Raw genomic sequence first — 15,843 nt, forward strand, 5'->3', positions numbered from 1 at the left:
ATAAGTGAAACCATTCTTCCTTTAAACAGTTCTTATAAATATAGTTTGCGTATGAGGACTCGCATTTCAGGCTGAATAAATTGGGAGTTTCTTTCTCACAACCACAATCCATGCATAATTACTTATCGCAGTTGAGAGCTAGGTGCAGCGGTGTGTGTGTGTGTGTCTGTGTGTGTGTGAATTTCCCCCTGAGAAATAATCAAAGTTTGAATGCGGCAAAAATGAATATTATGCCCGACAGTGTTCTTCTGACAGCTGGATCCCCTGCAACAACAAAAAATTGATGCACACCTGTTGTGGAACTCATCTACCCAGATTTCGCTGAACATTTAGGTTTCTGGGTCCTAGTACCCCAATCCCCTTGTTCTTGGGGTTTACTGCCCCATTGATTCACTGCTCCTCACCCCCACACAGAACTGCTGCCTGTCAATGTAGACAGCGTTTAGATGGATCTTAAGGCAACTTCCTATGTTCCTAACATTTTACTGCAATGTGGAAGCGGATGACAAGATCCTTTAGGTGGGGAAATCCATACGTAGTGATTGGTGCATTTTGTTTCTTATTCACAGGATATTTTCAGAAGAGATTAAATGAATATGAAGAACAAAAGAAGCAAAGGAGACTCTCCTGAATTTGGGCTCTCAGGATTGCTCACCAGCAGATGGACAGGCCTGTGCCTAAAGTAATTGCCTGTTTGGACCAAGATAACTTCCTAGGAGGAAGAACATCATTGGATATGCTGGCTCTCATGAGAGGCCAGCTTGGCTTCAAGCTCTACTTTTTAATCTTCCCTTCCTTTTCAAGACTGGCACTACAGAGCTTTTCTATTATATAGTTGATATTTGGCTGCATTTAACAGCCCAGCTTGGAAGTAGGACTGAAGTTCTTTAAGAAAACGGCAGCATAAAACTGAAATGAACCAAGTGATCATCTTGGTCAAAACAGGACTCTAGAAATTCAGTCAAATGAAGGAGATGTAGGATGGTTAATAATGACAAAGATTGTATAGCAAGTGATGAGAAAAATTATATTAATTGGAAACGTTTCTGTTCTCATTAAATGGTTTCCAAATCAATGGTTTCATGCAGTGTTTGCTTCTAATGGCATCCTTTTGTTGGAATCAAATTTCTGTTTTTCATTGCTCTTATTTCCATTTTTGTAAAGTTGTGTTTCTGCACTCAGTCAGGTAGCAATGGCTTTACTTGTTCCATATATTTTTTCTTAAGGGGAAAAAAACGTATTGAATTTTCCTTCTTCCCTAGGGCTTTTGGCCCTTAGTTTAAAGGATTTCTTAAGTATTTGGTGGGGCAGGATCTGCAGGACTTGTCTTTTATTTGTACAGATGGATTTGTTTTGTTTAGACTTTCATGACTGTTAATTGTCATTGGTTTTAGTGTTTGCATTTGTTTGTAAATTGCTTTGTCATTTTTATGAGTAAAGCACCTAAATAATAATAATACTCAAGGGGTGTGGTGGCAAGTAGTAGCATGCAAAGGAATGAAAGGAAGGTTCTCAAACTGATTTGAAAGGAATTAAAAAATAGAAAATGTGGAAGTGACACAGGGATTTAAAAAGCAACCTTCATGCTATCTCATATTGACACCATGAAGGGGAATAAGCAGCCTAATCCTGTTGAACCACACAATAGAGAGGTGCTAGTTCAAAACATCCTTTTCTTTTTTAAAGGGACCCTTTCACCTGGCACATAAAATATGAATTATAAATTGGGGTTGGCATGCGATTGAGCTGGAGATTGTTCCAATGGGAACAATAAAGCCGCTGAATGCTATTTGAAGGACTTTTAGTTGAATGCTATTTGAAGGACTATGGCAGCTTAACCATACAATGAGGTCAACGCAGCAAAGGCTGCTGTGATGTGACACCATAAGTGAACGAATACTGAAACGTTTTAAATCAAAAAAGTTACATTTTCCCAGCTGGCCTGGTATTTTAAGGTTTCAATGAATTCCAGTTAACTCTTGTTTTAGACCATCTGCAGATTCCTACACTGTTTATTCTAAGACTTACTGTCACGGCCACCCAGGACGGGTCCCAGCTCACAAGAGACCTCACTCCGTTGCAGTTTATTTACAGGAAAAGTTTATTGAAGATTTCTGCTTCTCGTACAGTTCAGCATCGTGGCCGTACGTCTGTCACGTTAGACCGCTGAAGTCCCCTCTGACTCCTCCCCTCTTCCACACCAACTTAATAGCCTGGCTCTAGACCACCTCTTCCTCTCCTTTCTTTTCCGCAGGGTCTTCCTGCCCCCCTGGGTTCCCTCTCTCCGTGACTCGCCTGAGGCTGAATCCTCTGCCGCCTCTTCCCCCCTCCTTCTGGCTTTGGGGCCGGGCTCCTCCCCTGAGCTCTCTCCACTTCCGCGCGCCTCTACGTTTGAACTTGGCGCGCGTACGTTGCTCCTGACCTTTCTTTCGACCGCTACACCACCCTTTGTTCTGCTCTCCACCCTTTCCGGCTGAACACCTTGCTCCAACCCCCTTTCTCTGTTCTCTCCTAATCCTGCTCCCTCCGAGAGGCTGACGACTCCACCCCCTTTACTCCGTTCCAGCTGAGACGCCTCTTGCTGCGTCTGTCTTCCACTGGGCTCCTCTCCGCTTCTCCCTTCTCCTCCCTTTTGCTTGATTAAGGTAACCCCCTTTTGAGAATCCTCTGACTCGCTGCTCAGACTCGTGGATTCCCTTAGAATTCCGTCATCTTCTTCCTCATCCTTCTGCCCCTCCTCCCACTCGCTCTCCGTCTCCTCTGTCATCTCCTCCTCTCTCCCAGGAACCCTGACATCCATCCCCCCCTCGAAGCCCCCCCTTCCCCCCTCCCGCTCGCCGGGTGCAGGTTGAGGAAAACGTGGTTCTTCCGGGGTCGGTTCAGGATACAGGTTGTCCACTTCAACGTTCTCCTCTGGCAGCTCCGTATATGTGTGTTCGAACTCGGGTTCCCCACCCAAAGACATCACAGTCTCTTCCTCCATCACTGTTTCTCCTGGCGCTGCCTGCCAAGGACCTACCATCCATCTCTGACTCCATGCCTCCCTTGGCTGATCCACCCACCAACAAGGGCCTGTCTCCTCCCCCCCCAGTCTCGGATCCCTGGTCGGGCTTGTTTCGGGCGTATGGCCCTCGGGCGAGGAGAAACCCTCGAACGTGCCGTCCGACAAAGTGTGCGTGAAAAGCCAATCATCAAAATACTCCTCGGGCATGGGCTTGTGCGGAAAAAGTGCATGGAACTCCTCCTTCAACAGGGGTTCGTCCAACGCGTAACCCGGCACCCAGCTATTGGCAGAGGCCGGAGTGCCTTCCCTGGCGAGAAAATATTCAACTCCCTCCTCCCCCCATCTCGAGTCCAGTATCTCTGTGACCTCGTTAAGAGGTTCTGGTCTTGGCGATTCCCCCCTCTCAGGCGCCCTCCTACGTGGCTCTGGGGGTGCTCCTGACTCTTGAAACCTGTGTGGGGTTTTGTAGGGAGTGAGCACTGACCTATGAAAGACCGGGTGCACCCTGGAACCCTCCGGAAGGGCTAGACGAAAAGCCACCGGATTGATCTTAGCCTCAACTTGATATGGCCCTAGCTGCCTGTGTCCTAACTTCTTCTTGGCCAATGACCTGGCCGGCATCGCGTGGGCTGCTAACCACACCCAGTCCCCAACCTGGATGTCCTCTCCCGCCCTCCTGTGCTTATCGGCCTGCACCTTATACGCCTGTTTTGCCAGCTCCAAATGTCTCCGCAGCTCCTCGTGCACCTCTTGCAACTCCGCTGCAAACTGGTCGGCATCTTGAGGCCCCCCCCCTCCTGGTGCCGCAAATCTCGGGAAGGTCCTGGGATGACGGCCATTGTTCGCGAAGAAAGGCGTCACCCCGGTGGATGCGTGTTTCGTGTTGTTGTAGGCGAATTCAGCCATCGGCAGATAGTCCACCCACGCCGCAGGTCGCTGGTTGGCGTAGCACCGCAGGTACTGCTGCATGATCGCGTTGACCCTCTCCGCTTGACCGTTGGTTTGTGGATGCCTCGCCGATGTCAGGTTGATTTTGACGTGCAAGATGCCCAGAAGCTTTCGCCAGAAAGTGGAAACAAACTGGCGCCCCCTGTCGGACAAGACGGACTGCGGAAGTCCATGCACTCTGAAGACGTGATCGATGAAGAGCTTTGCGGTCTGTTCTGCCGTCGCCACCTTGGCACAAGGGATGAAGTGCGCCATCTTGGTGAACAAGTCCACCACCACTAACACCGCCGTCTTACCTCTGGAGCTGGGCAGGTCTGTAACAAAGTCCAACGCTACCCTCTCCCACGGTTGCTGCGGTGTCTCCAGCGGTTCTAGCAATCCCGCCTGCTTCTGGTGCACTGGTTTGGACCTCTGGCAGATATCACACCTGGCGACGTAGTCCGCCACCTCTCCTCTCATTTGGGGCCACCAAAAGTCTCTAGCCACCAACTCCATCGTCTTCTCTTTGCCGAAATGGCCTGCACTAGGGGCGTCATGCAATTGTTGCAGAACCTTGGCTCGAAGCTCGTCGGTGGGCACGTAAAGGGCACCCTTACGAGTCAAAAGTCCATCTTGCAATTGAAACTCATCGTTGTCTCGCGACCCTCCGCGTAGCTCCTCCATCTTGGACTGTGCAAACTGATCCCTTTGCAACGCGCGTCGCACCGCGTCCAGGTCGACTGCGATGGTAGCGCACGTCCACGCCTGCGGTGCGAAAATGTGCTTTGCTGCGATTGGAGCTGCTTCCTCCAAGTATTGCGGCTTTCGGGACAGCGCGTCTGCAATAACATTGGAGTCTCCTGGGATGTATTCTATTTTGAAGTCGAAATCCGCAAAGAACTCCGCCCAGCGCATGTGTCGCTGGGTCTGTAACTTAGCCGTCCGCCAATACTCTAAGTTCTTGTGATCCGTGCGGACTTGCACCGTGTGCTTGGCTCCTATTAAGAAGTGTCGCCACGCTTTGAAAGCTGCATGAATGGCCAACAACTCCCTGTCCCATATGGTATAATTGCGCTCCGTCTTGCTGAGCTTCCGGGAGTAGAACGCACCCGGTCTCCAGTTGCCTTGTGAATCCTCTTGCAAAAGAACGGCTCCAACCGCTCTGTCTGACGCATCGGTCTCTACCCGCATGGGTCTGCCGGGATTCACGTGGAGCAGCTGCTCTTCGGAGGCGAAAAGACCTTTAAGCGTCCGGAAGGACCGCTCCGCTTGTTCGGTCCAGACGAACTTCTTCTTCTTGGAACTGAGGGTGTCAGTGATAGCCGCCGTCGCGTTCGCAAAACCTTTAATAAACTTGCGGTAAAAATTGGCAAAGCCGATGAATCTCTGGACCTCTTTCCGATTTCGAGGGCTTTTCCAGTCCAACAGCGCTTGAACCTTAGCCCTGTCCATGGCCAGTCCCTCGTCGGACAACTTGTAGCCAAGGAAATCAACCTCTCTGACATCAAACTGGCATTTTTCCAACTTGGCGTACAGCCTGTGGTCCTTCAGCCTCTGCAGGACCTCCCTCACGTCCTTATCGTGATCCTCCGGCGATTCCGAGAAAATCAGGATATCGTCGAGAAAGCAGACACACTTCTTGTAGAGGAGACCTGCTAGCACGTGGTGCATAAATGCTTGAAAAACGTGGCTGCCATTTTGGAGACCGAAAGGCATGACTCTGTATTCGTATGTGCCCAGAGGGGTGAACATGGCGGTCTTCCACTCATCTCCTTTCCGGATGCGGATGAGATTGTAAGCTCCACGTAGGTCCAGCTTGGTGAAAATCTTGCCCCTCCTGACGGTCGCTAAAAGGTCGTCAATCTTGGGCATGGGGAAAGCTTTGGGCTTAGTCAAGCTGTTTATGAACCTGTAATCCACTATAAGCCTTTTTTGGGGCGTGTTTTTCTTCTTCACAAAGAACACAGGGCTGCCACCCGCTGCTTTAGATTCCTGGATGAAACCTCGCTTGAGGTTATGGTCTATGAACTCCCGAAGCTCTTGCATCTCGTCTTCCGACATGGAGTACAGCTTGGCAGCAGGCAGTTGCGCCCCTGGCACTAAATCAATCGCGCAGTCGTAAGGTCTGTGAGGCGGCAACTTGTCAGCTTCCTTCTCACAGAAAACCTCCAAGAAGTCCTGGTACTTGTGAGGCACTGTTTGCACCATACCCAGATGCAACTGCTGCTCGGCTTCTCCTCCCTGATCGGTCTGAAAGCAATGCTGAGCACAATACGATGAACAAAAGGTGATCTGCCGCTGGTACCACGCAACCGCGGGACTGTGCCTCTCCAGCCAACTCATGCCTAACACGATGGGTGTGTCCGATAAGTGGGTGACATTGAAACTAATAAGTTCTCGATGGTTGCCAATCTGCATCATCATGGGAGGGGTTTGCTGCACCACTTGCCCCCCCAGCAACTTCCTGCCGTCTACCGTGACCACGTTTAGAGGCGTCGTTGCAGGCAGGAGCGCCATGTTGTGCTGCTTAACGAACTGCAGTCCCACGAAGTCGGCGTTGCTTCCCGAATCGATCGTTATTGGAACCCCGAGGAGTCCCCCATCAGGCAACTGGAGTGTTGCTGTGAGCAGAACTGCCGGTCTGGGAGGCAAAGGGTCCACGCTCTGCAGTGATGCTGGGGGCTTGTCTACAGATCCGCCTGGCTGAGCCCCAGTAGCTCTGCTTCCAGCCAGGCACTGTCGTTTCCCTGAAGCTGCTCCCCTGGTTGCACCTCTGCTGTTACAGTTGCCAGTGCTGCAGTGTGCTTCTGGAGCCTCTGGGGGCACTCTTTCGCCATATGGTGCGCACTGTCACAGATGTAACACTTCCTGGTTCCTCTAGGAGGCTTCGCTTTGGCTGCACCAGGGACAGGGCTCTGGGATGGCTTCTGAGCCCTAGCACCACCAATCTCCATTGGCTCCTCGCTGTCCTTCCCCATTGGCGAGGGGTGCGCACGGCTGAAATCCCTGTGCACAAAAGGGAGAGTCCTCGCTTGCGCACGCGCTTGGGGCCCGTCCTCCTCGTGCCACGGACGTCCCTCATGTCGAATTCCAATAGCTAAAGCCCGGTGCACCACGTCTTCTAGGGTCTGGGGTCTGTCCCCCCTAGCGATCTCATCCTTGATGGGGGGGCTCAATCCCTCCCAAAAAAGATCTCTGACCGGCTTACTGTCCTTTGGCCAATCTAAGGCGGTGAGCAATGCAAAAAATTTAGAGTGGTATTGGCGCACAGTCGCTTTCCCCTGCCTCAGCCCGTGCATTTGACGGCGCGCAATGTCCACATCCACAGAGGATTGAAAACAAGAATCCATCGCTTTGATGAACGCAGTTGAATTGCGACGGGCCGGTCCATCTTCGCGCCACAGATTGCGTAGCCAAGCCCTGGCCTCCCCATGCAGGTGCGAAACAATGAACCCCACTTTCTCCTCCTCATCTTTAAAATCGTGACGGAGTAAATGCAGTGCATATACGACGTCCGCTCTGAAATTGGGATAGTCTTGCAAGTTGCCATTAAAATGCGGAACCAGGGCACCCCCCCTCCGTCCAAGCGCAATGCCCTCCGCTCTGGAACCTGGGGCCCCCGCCCTGTCCGCGTGTTCCCACCTTGCCTGCAAATCCTGGCACGTCTTCTCCAAGTCGTCATTCTTCTTCTGCGAAGCAATGACTGCCGATGTGAGAGCGGTAACCTGATCCCGCAGTGCAACCAGCTGCTCCTCAGCGCTCATGGCTGCTCCCGTTCGTGAGCTTCGCAAAAAAAAATTTTTTGCTTTCTGAGAGGGGACTTACTGTCACGGCCACCCAGGACGGGTCCCAGCTCACAAGAGACCTCACTCCGTTGCAGTTTATTTACAGGAAAAGTTTATTGAAGATTTCTGCTTCTCGTACAGTTCAGCATCGTGGCCGTACGTCTGTCACGTTAGACCGCTGAAGTCCCCTCTGACTCCTCCCCTCTTCCACACCAACTTAATAGCCTGGCTCTAGACCACCTCTTCCTCTCCTTTCTTTTCCGCAGGGTCTTCCTGCCCCCCTGGGTTCCCTCTCTCCGTGACTCGCCTGAGGCTGAATCCTCTGCCGCCTCTTCCCCCCTCCTTCTGGCTTTGGGGCCGGGCTCCTCCCCTGAGCTCTCTCCACTTCCGCGCGCCTCTACGTTTGAACTTGGCGCGCGTACGTTGCTCCTGACCTTTCTTTCGACCGCTACACCACCCTTTGTTCTGCTCTCCACCCTTTCCGGCTGAACACCTTGCTCCAACCCCCTTTCTCTGTTCTCTCCTAATCCTGCTCCCTCCGAGAGGCTGACGACTCCACCCCCTTTACTCCGTTCCAGCTGAGACGCCTCTTGCTGCGTCTGTCTTCCACTGGGCTCCTCTCCGCTTCTCCCTTCTCCTCCCTTTTGCTTGATTAAGGTAACCCCCTTTTGAGAATCCTCTGACTCGCTGCTCAGACTCGTGGATTCCCTTAGAATTCCGTCATCTTCTTCCTCATCCTTCTGCCCCTCCTCCCACTCGCTCTCCGTCTCCTCTGTCATCTCCTCCTCTCTCCCAGGAACCCTGACACTTACCTTTGTATTTTAAATATCTGTTTTATTTTTAAAGACAAATATATTGAGAATCCACTTCTAAAACTTCAGTCCTTAATCACTAACTTGTAGAGCCTGAGTATAACAGTTAAATCTTCTTTGAGGAAGTGCTACTCATGTACAAAGGTAAGGATTAAACCACTTTGAAAGGCAGCATACCAACCTATTTAACTACAGGTGGAACAACTGGAAGTTCTATTGCAGTTTGTCTTACCTGCTATGGACTCAATTGTTCCTGTGAAATGCAGATGTCAGGGTTTCAGGGAGAGAAGAGCAGATGGGGGAGGAGACAGAGAGCGAGGGGGAAGAATCCCAGAGAGATGAGGAGGAGGATGACGATGCCCAAAGGTTGTCCATGAGTCTGACCAGTGAGTCAGAGGACTCCCAAAAGGGGGCCCCCCTGGTCAGACCAAAGGGGGGACAAGGGGGAAGCAGTGAGGAGCAGGGGAGCGAAGGGAGAAGCCCCAGTGGGAGTTGGAGACAGGAGCCGGCTTCTCAGCCGGAACGGAGTGAAGGGGGTGGAGTTACCAGTGTGTCAGAGGGAGCAGAGCAAGAAAGAGACAGGGGAAGGAGATCGGAGCAGGGCGCTCAGCCGGAAGGGGTGGAGAGCAGCACCGGGAGCAGTGTAGCGGTCGAGAGAAAGGTCAGAAGCAACGTACGCGCGCCAAGTTCAAATGTAGAGGCGCGCGGAAGTGAGGAGAGCCCTGGGGAGGAGCCCGGCCCCAAAGCGAGAAGGAGGGGGGCAGAGGCGTCAGAGGATTCAGCCTCGGGCGAGTCCCGGCGAGGGGGAACCCAGGGGGGCAGAAAGACCCTGCGGAAAAGGAAGGAGAGGAAGAGGTGGTCCAGGACTAGCCTCTTAAATTGGTGCCTCGGCGGGACAGATTCAGAGGGGACTTCAGCGGTCTAACGTTACAGACGTAGAGTCACAAAGATGGAATGTAAACGCAACCATGATCTTCAATAAAGACTTTCTGTAAATAAACCGGATCGGAGTTGGGTCTCTTGTGAGCTGGGACCAAACGGGTGGCTCTGACAGTAAGTCCCCTCTCCAGAACGCAAAAAAAATTTTTTTTTTGCAAAGCTCACCAACGGGAGCAGCCATGAGCGCGGAGGAACAGCTGCTTACGCTGAGGAATCAAGTTACCGAACTCACAGCTGCAGTCATTGCATCGCAGAAGAAGAATGACGAACTGGACAAGGCTTGCCAGGACCTGCGAACAAGGTGGGAGCAGGCAGGCAGGGCAGGGGTCCCGGGTTCCAGATCGGAGGGCGTTGCACTTGGACGGCGGGGGGGCGCCCTAGTTACGCACTTTAATGGCAACCTGCAAGACTACCCTAACTTCAGGGCAGACGTCGTGTATGCACTGCATTTACTCCGTCATGATTTTAAAGATGAGGAGGATAGAGTGGGGTTCATAATTTCGCATCTGCATGGGGAGGCCAGAGCTTGGCTGCGCAATTTGTGGCGCGAAGATGGCCCTGCCCGCCGCAATTCTGATGAATTTATTAAAGCGATGGATGCTTGTTTCCAGTCCTCTGTGGATGTGGATATTGCGCGTAGACAGATGTACGGACTGCGGCAAGGCAAAGCCACTGTACGTCAATATCATTCCAAGTTCTTTGCATTACTAACTGCGTTGGGCTGGGAGAAGGATAGTAAACCAGTCAGAGATCTTTTCTGGGAAGGTCTTAGCCCCCCCGTCAAGGATGAGATCGCCAGGGGGGATAGACCCCAGACCCTAGAAGACGTAGTGCAACGGGCTTTGGCTATAGGAATCCGACATGAGGGACGCCCGTGGCACGAGGGGGAGGGACCCCAGGCGCGTGCACCAGCGAGAACCCCCCCTTTTGTCCCCAGCCAGACGCACCCCTCGCCCTTGGGGAGGCAAGGAGAAGAGGCGATGGAAATCGGTGGTGCTAGGGCTCAGACACCATCCAGAGCCCCTGTTTCCGGTGCAGTGAAGGCGAAGCCGCCTAGAGGGACCAGGAAATGTTACATCTGTGACAGTGCACACCATATGGCGAAAGAGTGCCCCCAGAGGCTCCAAAAACACACTGCAGCTCTAGCAACAGTGGCAGCGGAAGTGGTGCAAAGAGAGCAGCCTCAGGGAAACGACAGTGCCTGGCTGGAAGCGGAGCTACTGGGGCTCAGCCAGGCGGATCTGTAGAACAGTCCCCAGCACCCTTGCAACGCACAGACCCTTTACCACCCAAGCCAGCAGTGCAACTCACTGCAACCCTTCAGCTGCCAAATGGACAATCCCTGGAAGTTCCCATCACGATTGATTCAGGAAGCAATGCGGATTTTGTGGGAATACAATTTGTCAAGCAGCATAGCATAGCGCTCCTGCCTGCAACGACGCCTCTGAACGTGGTCACAGTGGACGGCAGGAAATTGCTGGGAGGGCAAGTTGTGCAGCAGACGCCTCCCATGGTGATGCAGATTGGAAATCATCGAGAACTCATTAGCTTCAATGTCACCCACCTGTCAGACACGCCCATTGTGTTAGGCATGAGTTGGCTGGAGAGGCATAGTCCCGCTGTAGCGTGGTACCAGCGGCAGATCACCTTCTGCTCATCGTATTGTGCTCAGCATTGCATCCAAACCAATCAGGAGGAAGGAGCTGAGCAGCAACTGCACCTGGGCATGGTGCAGGCAGTGCCTCACAAGTACGAGGGATTCTTGGAGGTTTTCTGCGAGAAAGAGGCTGACAAGTTGCCGCCTCACAGGCCTTACGACTGTGCGATCGACCTGGTGCCAGGGGCGCAGCTGCCAACTGCAAAGCTGTATTCCATGTCTGAGGACGAGATGCAAGAGCTCAGAGAGTTCATAGAGCATAATCTGAAGCGCGGGTTCATCCGGGAATCCAAAGCAGTGGGAGGCAGTCCTGTTTTCTTTGTGAAGAAGAAAGACACGCCCCAAAAAAGACTCATTGTGGACTATAGATTCATAAACAGACTGACTAAGCCCAAGGCCTTTCCCATGCCCAAGATTGACGACCTCCTAGCGACCGTTAGGAAGGGTAAGATCTTCACCAAGTTGGATTTGCGTGGAGCGTACAACCTCATCCGCATCCGGAAGGGCGATGAGTGGAAGACTGCCATGTTCACGCCTCTAGGCACGTATGAATACAGAGTTATGCCGTTTGGTCTCCAAAATGGCAGCCACGTTTTCCAAGCATTTATGCATCACGTGCTGGCGGGACTCCTCTACAAGAAGTGTGTATGTTTTCTCGACGACATCCTGATTTTCTCGGAATCGCCGGAAGCTCACGAGAAGGATGTAAAAGAAGTCCTACAGAGGTTGAAGGAGCACAGGCTGTACGCCAAGTTGGAGAAGTGCCAGTTTGATGTGACGGAGGTGGATTTCCTTGGCTACAAGCTGTCCGACGAGGGGCTGGCCATGGACAGAGTCAAGGTCCAAGCGGTGTTGGACTGGAAGAGCCCACGCAATCGGAAGGAGGTCCAGAGATTCATCGGATTTGCCAATTTTTATCGCAAATTCATCAAAGGTTTTGCAAATGAGACGGCAGCAATCACGGACACCCTCAGTTCCAAGAAGAAGAAGTTCGCTTGGACGGAACAGGCAGAGCGCTCTTTTCGGAAGCTTAAAAGCCTCTTCGCCTCCGAGGAGCAGCTGCTGCACGTGAATCCCGGCAGGCCCATGCGGGTGGAAACCGACGCGTCAGACAGAGCGGTTGGAGCCGTCCTTCTGCAGGAGGATCCGCAAGGCAATTGGAGGCCGGGTGCCTTCTACTCCCGGAAGCTCAGCAAGACGGAGCGGAACTACACCATATGGGACAGGGAGCTGTTGGCCATTCATGCAGCTTTCAAAGCGTGGCGACACTTCCTCATAGGAGCCAAGCACACAGTGCAGGTCCGCACGGATCACAAGAACTTAGAGTATTGGCGAACGGCAAGGCTGCAGACCCAAAGACACATGCGCTGGGCAGAATTCTTTGCGGATTTCGACTTCAAAATAGAATACATCCCGGGAGACTCCAATGTTATAGCAGACGCGCTCTCCAGGAAACCGCAATACCTGGAGGAGACGACACCAATTGCAGCGAAGCACATTTTCGCACCACAGGCGTGGGCGTGCGCTGCCATCGCAGTCGACCTGGACGCGGTGCGACGCGCGTTGCAAGCGGATCAATTTGCACAGTCCAAGATGGAGGAGCTCCGCAGCGGGTCGCAAAGAGACGATGAGTTCCAGTTGCGGGACGGACTCTTAACTCGCAAGGGTGCCCTCTACGTGCCTAACGACGAACTTCGCGCAAAGGTTCTGCAGCAATTGCACGACGCCCCCAGTGCGGGCCACTTCGGCAAGGAGAAGACAATAGAATTAGTGGCCAGGGACTTTTGGTGGCCCCAGATGCGGGGAGAGGTGGCGGATTACGTCGCCAGGTGTGACACCTGTCAGAGGTCCAAAACAGTACACCAGAAGCCGGCGGGATTGTTGGAACCGCTGGAAACGCCGCAGCAACCGTGGGAGAGGGTAGCACTGGACTTTGTTACTGACCTGCCCAGTTCCAGGGGCAAGACGGCGGTGCTGGTGGTTGTGGACTTGTTCACCAAGATGGCGCACTTCATTCCTTGTGCCAAGGTGGCGACGGCAGAACAGACCGCCAAACTCTTCATCGACCACGTGTTCAGAGTGCATGGACTACCGCAGTCCGTCCTGTCCGACAGGGGGCGCCAATTTGTTTCCAACTTCTGGCAGAAGCTTCTGGGTATCCTGCACGTCAAGATCGACCTAGTGTCGGCGAGACACCCACAGACCAACGGCCAAGCAGAGAGGGTCAACGCGATCATGCAGCAGTACCTGAGGTGTTACGCCAATCAGCGACCAGCAGCGTGGGTGGACTACCTGCCAATGGCTGAGTTTGCCTACAACAACACGAAGCATGCATCGACCGGGGTGACGCCGTTCTTCGCGAACAATGGCCGTCATCCCAGAACCTTTCCGAGACTTATAACGCCAGGAGAGGGGGTGCCTCAAGAGGCCGACCAGTTCGCAGCAGAGTTGCAAGAGGTGCACGAGGAGCTGCGGAGACATTTGGAGCTGGCCAAGCAGGCCTATAAGGTGCAGGCGGACAAGCACAGAAGGGCGGGAGAGGACATCCAGGTGGGGGACTGGGTATGGTTAGCGGCCCAAGCGATGCCAGCCAAGTCGTTAGCCAAGAAGAAGCTAGGACACAGGCAGCTAGGACCATACCAAGTTGAGGCTAGGATCAATCCGGTAGCATTTTGCCTGGCCCTTCCAGAAGGCTCCAGAGTGCACCCGGTCTTTCATAGGTCGGTGCTCACTCCCTACAAGGCCCCGCACAGGTTTCAAGAGTCAGAAACAGTACCAGACCCACGCAAAGGGGCACCCAAGAGGAGGGGGGCCCCTAGGGCCGAACCCCTTAACGAGGTCACAGAGATACTGGACTCGAGATGGGGGGAGGAGGGGGTTGAATACTTTCTCGCCAGGGAGGGCACCCCAGCCACTGCCAATAGTTGGGTGCCGGGCTACGCGTTAGACGAACCCCTTTTGAAAGATGAGTTCCATGCACTTTTCCCACATAGACCCATGCCAGCTGAGTACTTTGATGACTGGCTTTTCACACCCACATTGTCAGATAGCACGTTCAGGGGTTTCTCTTCCCCCGAGGAAAGAACACCAGAATCAAGCCCGCCCAGGGGATCGTGCTCGGGGGTGGACACGGAAACCCCTTATTGGTGGGAGGAGCAACCAGAGGAGGAATGGCGTAAGAGGTGGATGATGGGTCCTTGGCGGGCAGCACCAGAGGAAGTAGCAATGGAAGAAGAGACTGAGAAGCCTTTGGGTGAAGAACCCGAGTTCGAACACACATACACAGAACTGCCAGCAGAGAACATTGACGTAGACGACCTGTATCCTGAGCCTACCCCCGAAGAGCCGCAGTTTCCACAACCGGCCCCCGGCGAGCGGGAGGGGGGAAGGGGGGGCTTCGAGGGGGGGATGGATGTCAGGGTTTCAGGGAGAGAAGAGCAGATGGGGGAGGAGACAGAGAGCGAGGGGGAAGAATCCCAGAGAGATGAGGAGGAGGATGACGATGCCCAAAGGTTGTCCATGAGTCTGACCAGTGAGTCAGAGGACTCCCAAAAGGGGGCCCCCCTGGTCAGACCAAAGGGGGGACAAGGGGGAAGCAGTGAGGAGCAGGGGAGCGAAGGGAGAAGCCCCAGTGGGAGTTGGAGACAGGAGCCGGCTTCTCAGCCGGAACGGAGTGAAGGGGGTGGAGTTACCAGTGTGTCAGAGGGAGCAGAGCAAGAAAGAGACAGGGGAAGGAGATCGGAGCAGGGCGCTCAGCCGGAAGGGGTGGAGAGCAGCACCGGGAGCAGTGTAGCGGTCGAGAGAAAGGTCAGAAGCAACGTACGCGCGCCAAGTTCAAATGTAGAGGCGCGCGGAAGTGAGGAGAGCCCTGGGGAGGAGCCCGGCCCCAAAGCGAGAAGGAGGGGGGCAGAGGCGTCAGAGGATTCAGCCTCGGGCGAGTCCCGGCGAGGGGGAACCCAGGGGGGCAGAAAGACCCTGCGGAAAAGGAAGGAGAGGAAGAGGTGGTCCAGGACTAGCCTCTTAAATTGGTGCCTCGGCGGGACAGATTCAGAGGGGACTTCAGCGGTCTAACGTTACAGACGTAGAGTCACAAAGATGGAATGTAAACGCAACCATGATCTTCAATAAAGACTTTCTGTAAATAAACCGGATCGGAGTTGGGTCTCTTGTGAGCTGGGACCAAACGGGTGGCTCTGACAGCAATGCACTATATTCACAATGCCACTGGAACCTACATAATCTCAGCTGTGGAGTGTGTGCCTCTTAAGGTTCCACAAAGGCCTTCATCTAAATTCTTGCTCATATAGGAGACAAGAAGGGCAATGGGGAAAGGGTGGCAATCTGCCACATGTACCAAAGGGAAAGGCTGCTGGTGCCTGCTTCATTTGAACTCAGGGACTAGTTAACTAGCAGATGCACCCTTAGAAGCATTGGTGACAACAGCTGACAGCTCTGCCAAAAGCCCTCTTTGTTCCTACTCGAGCTATATATTCACTCCAGCATTCACCTTCTAGTACTGAGGCTCAGTCACAAGAATATATTCTTTTGAACTATCTACTTACTTCAGAGGATATCTCTTCCTGAAGTTTCCCTCATAGTCTGCATCATTAGTTCCCCCCTGGTTAAACCAGCAAGTGCCTTTGCTGCTACCAAAGGGGTGGAAATCAGAATTGCTGAGATTTACCTGTATTTATATGACTAAAGCGTAAATACTACCTG

General features: G+C 53.1%; 1 protein-coding gene across 2 annotated transcripts in view; it reads left to right on the forward strand.

The window, feature by feature from the left end:
• Positions 1-1,075, forward strand: part of DENND2D (DENN domain containing 2D) — a 34,858-nt gene extending 33,783 nt beyond the window's left edge. For both annotated transcript variants that reach the window (XM_081914431.1, XM_081914430.1), the window contains exon 12: positions 570-1,075. In XM_081914431.1, the coding sequence (XP_081770557.1) occupies positions 570-631 (62 nt within the window). In that variant the 3' untranslated portion in view covers positions 632-1,075. The remainder of the gene's footprint in view (positions 1-569) is intronic.
• Positions 1,076-15,843: the final 14,768 nt, after the last annotated feature.

This window comes from Podarcis melisellensis (assembly GCF_964234715.1).
Source record: "Podarcis melisellensis genome assembly, chromosome: 6".
NCBI classification, from domain to species: Eukaryota; Metazoa; Chordata; class Lepidosauria; order Squamata; family Lacertidae; genus Podarcis; species Podarcis melisellensis.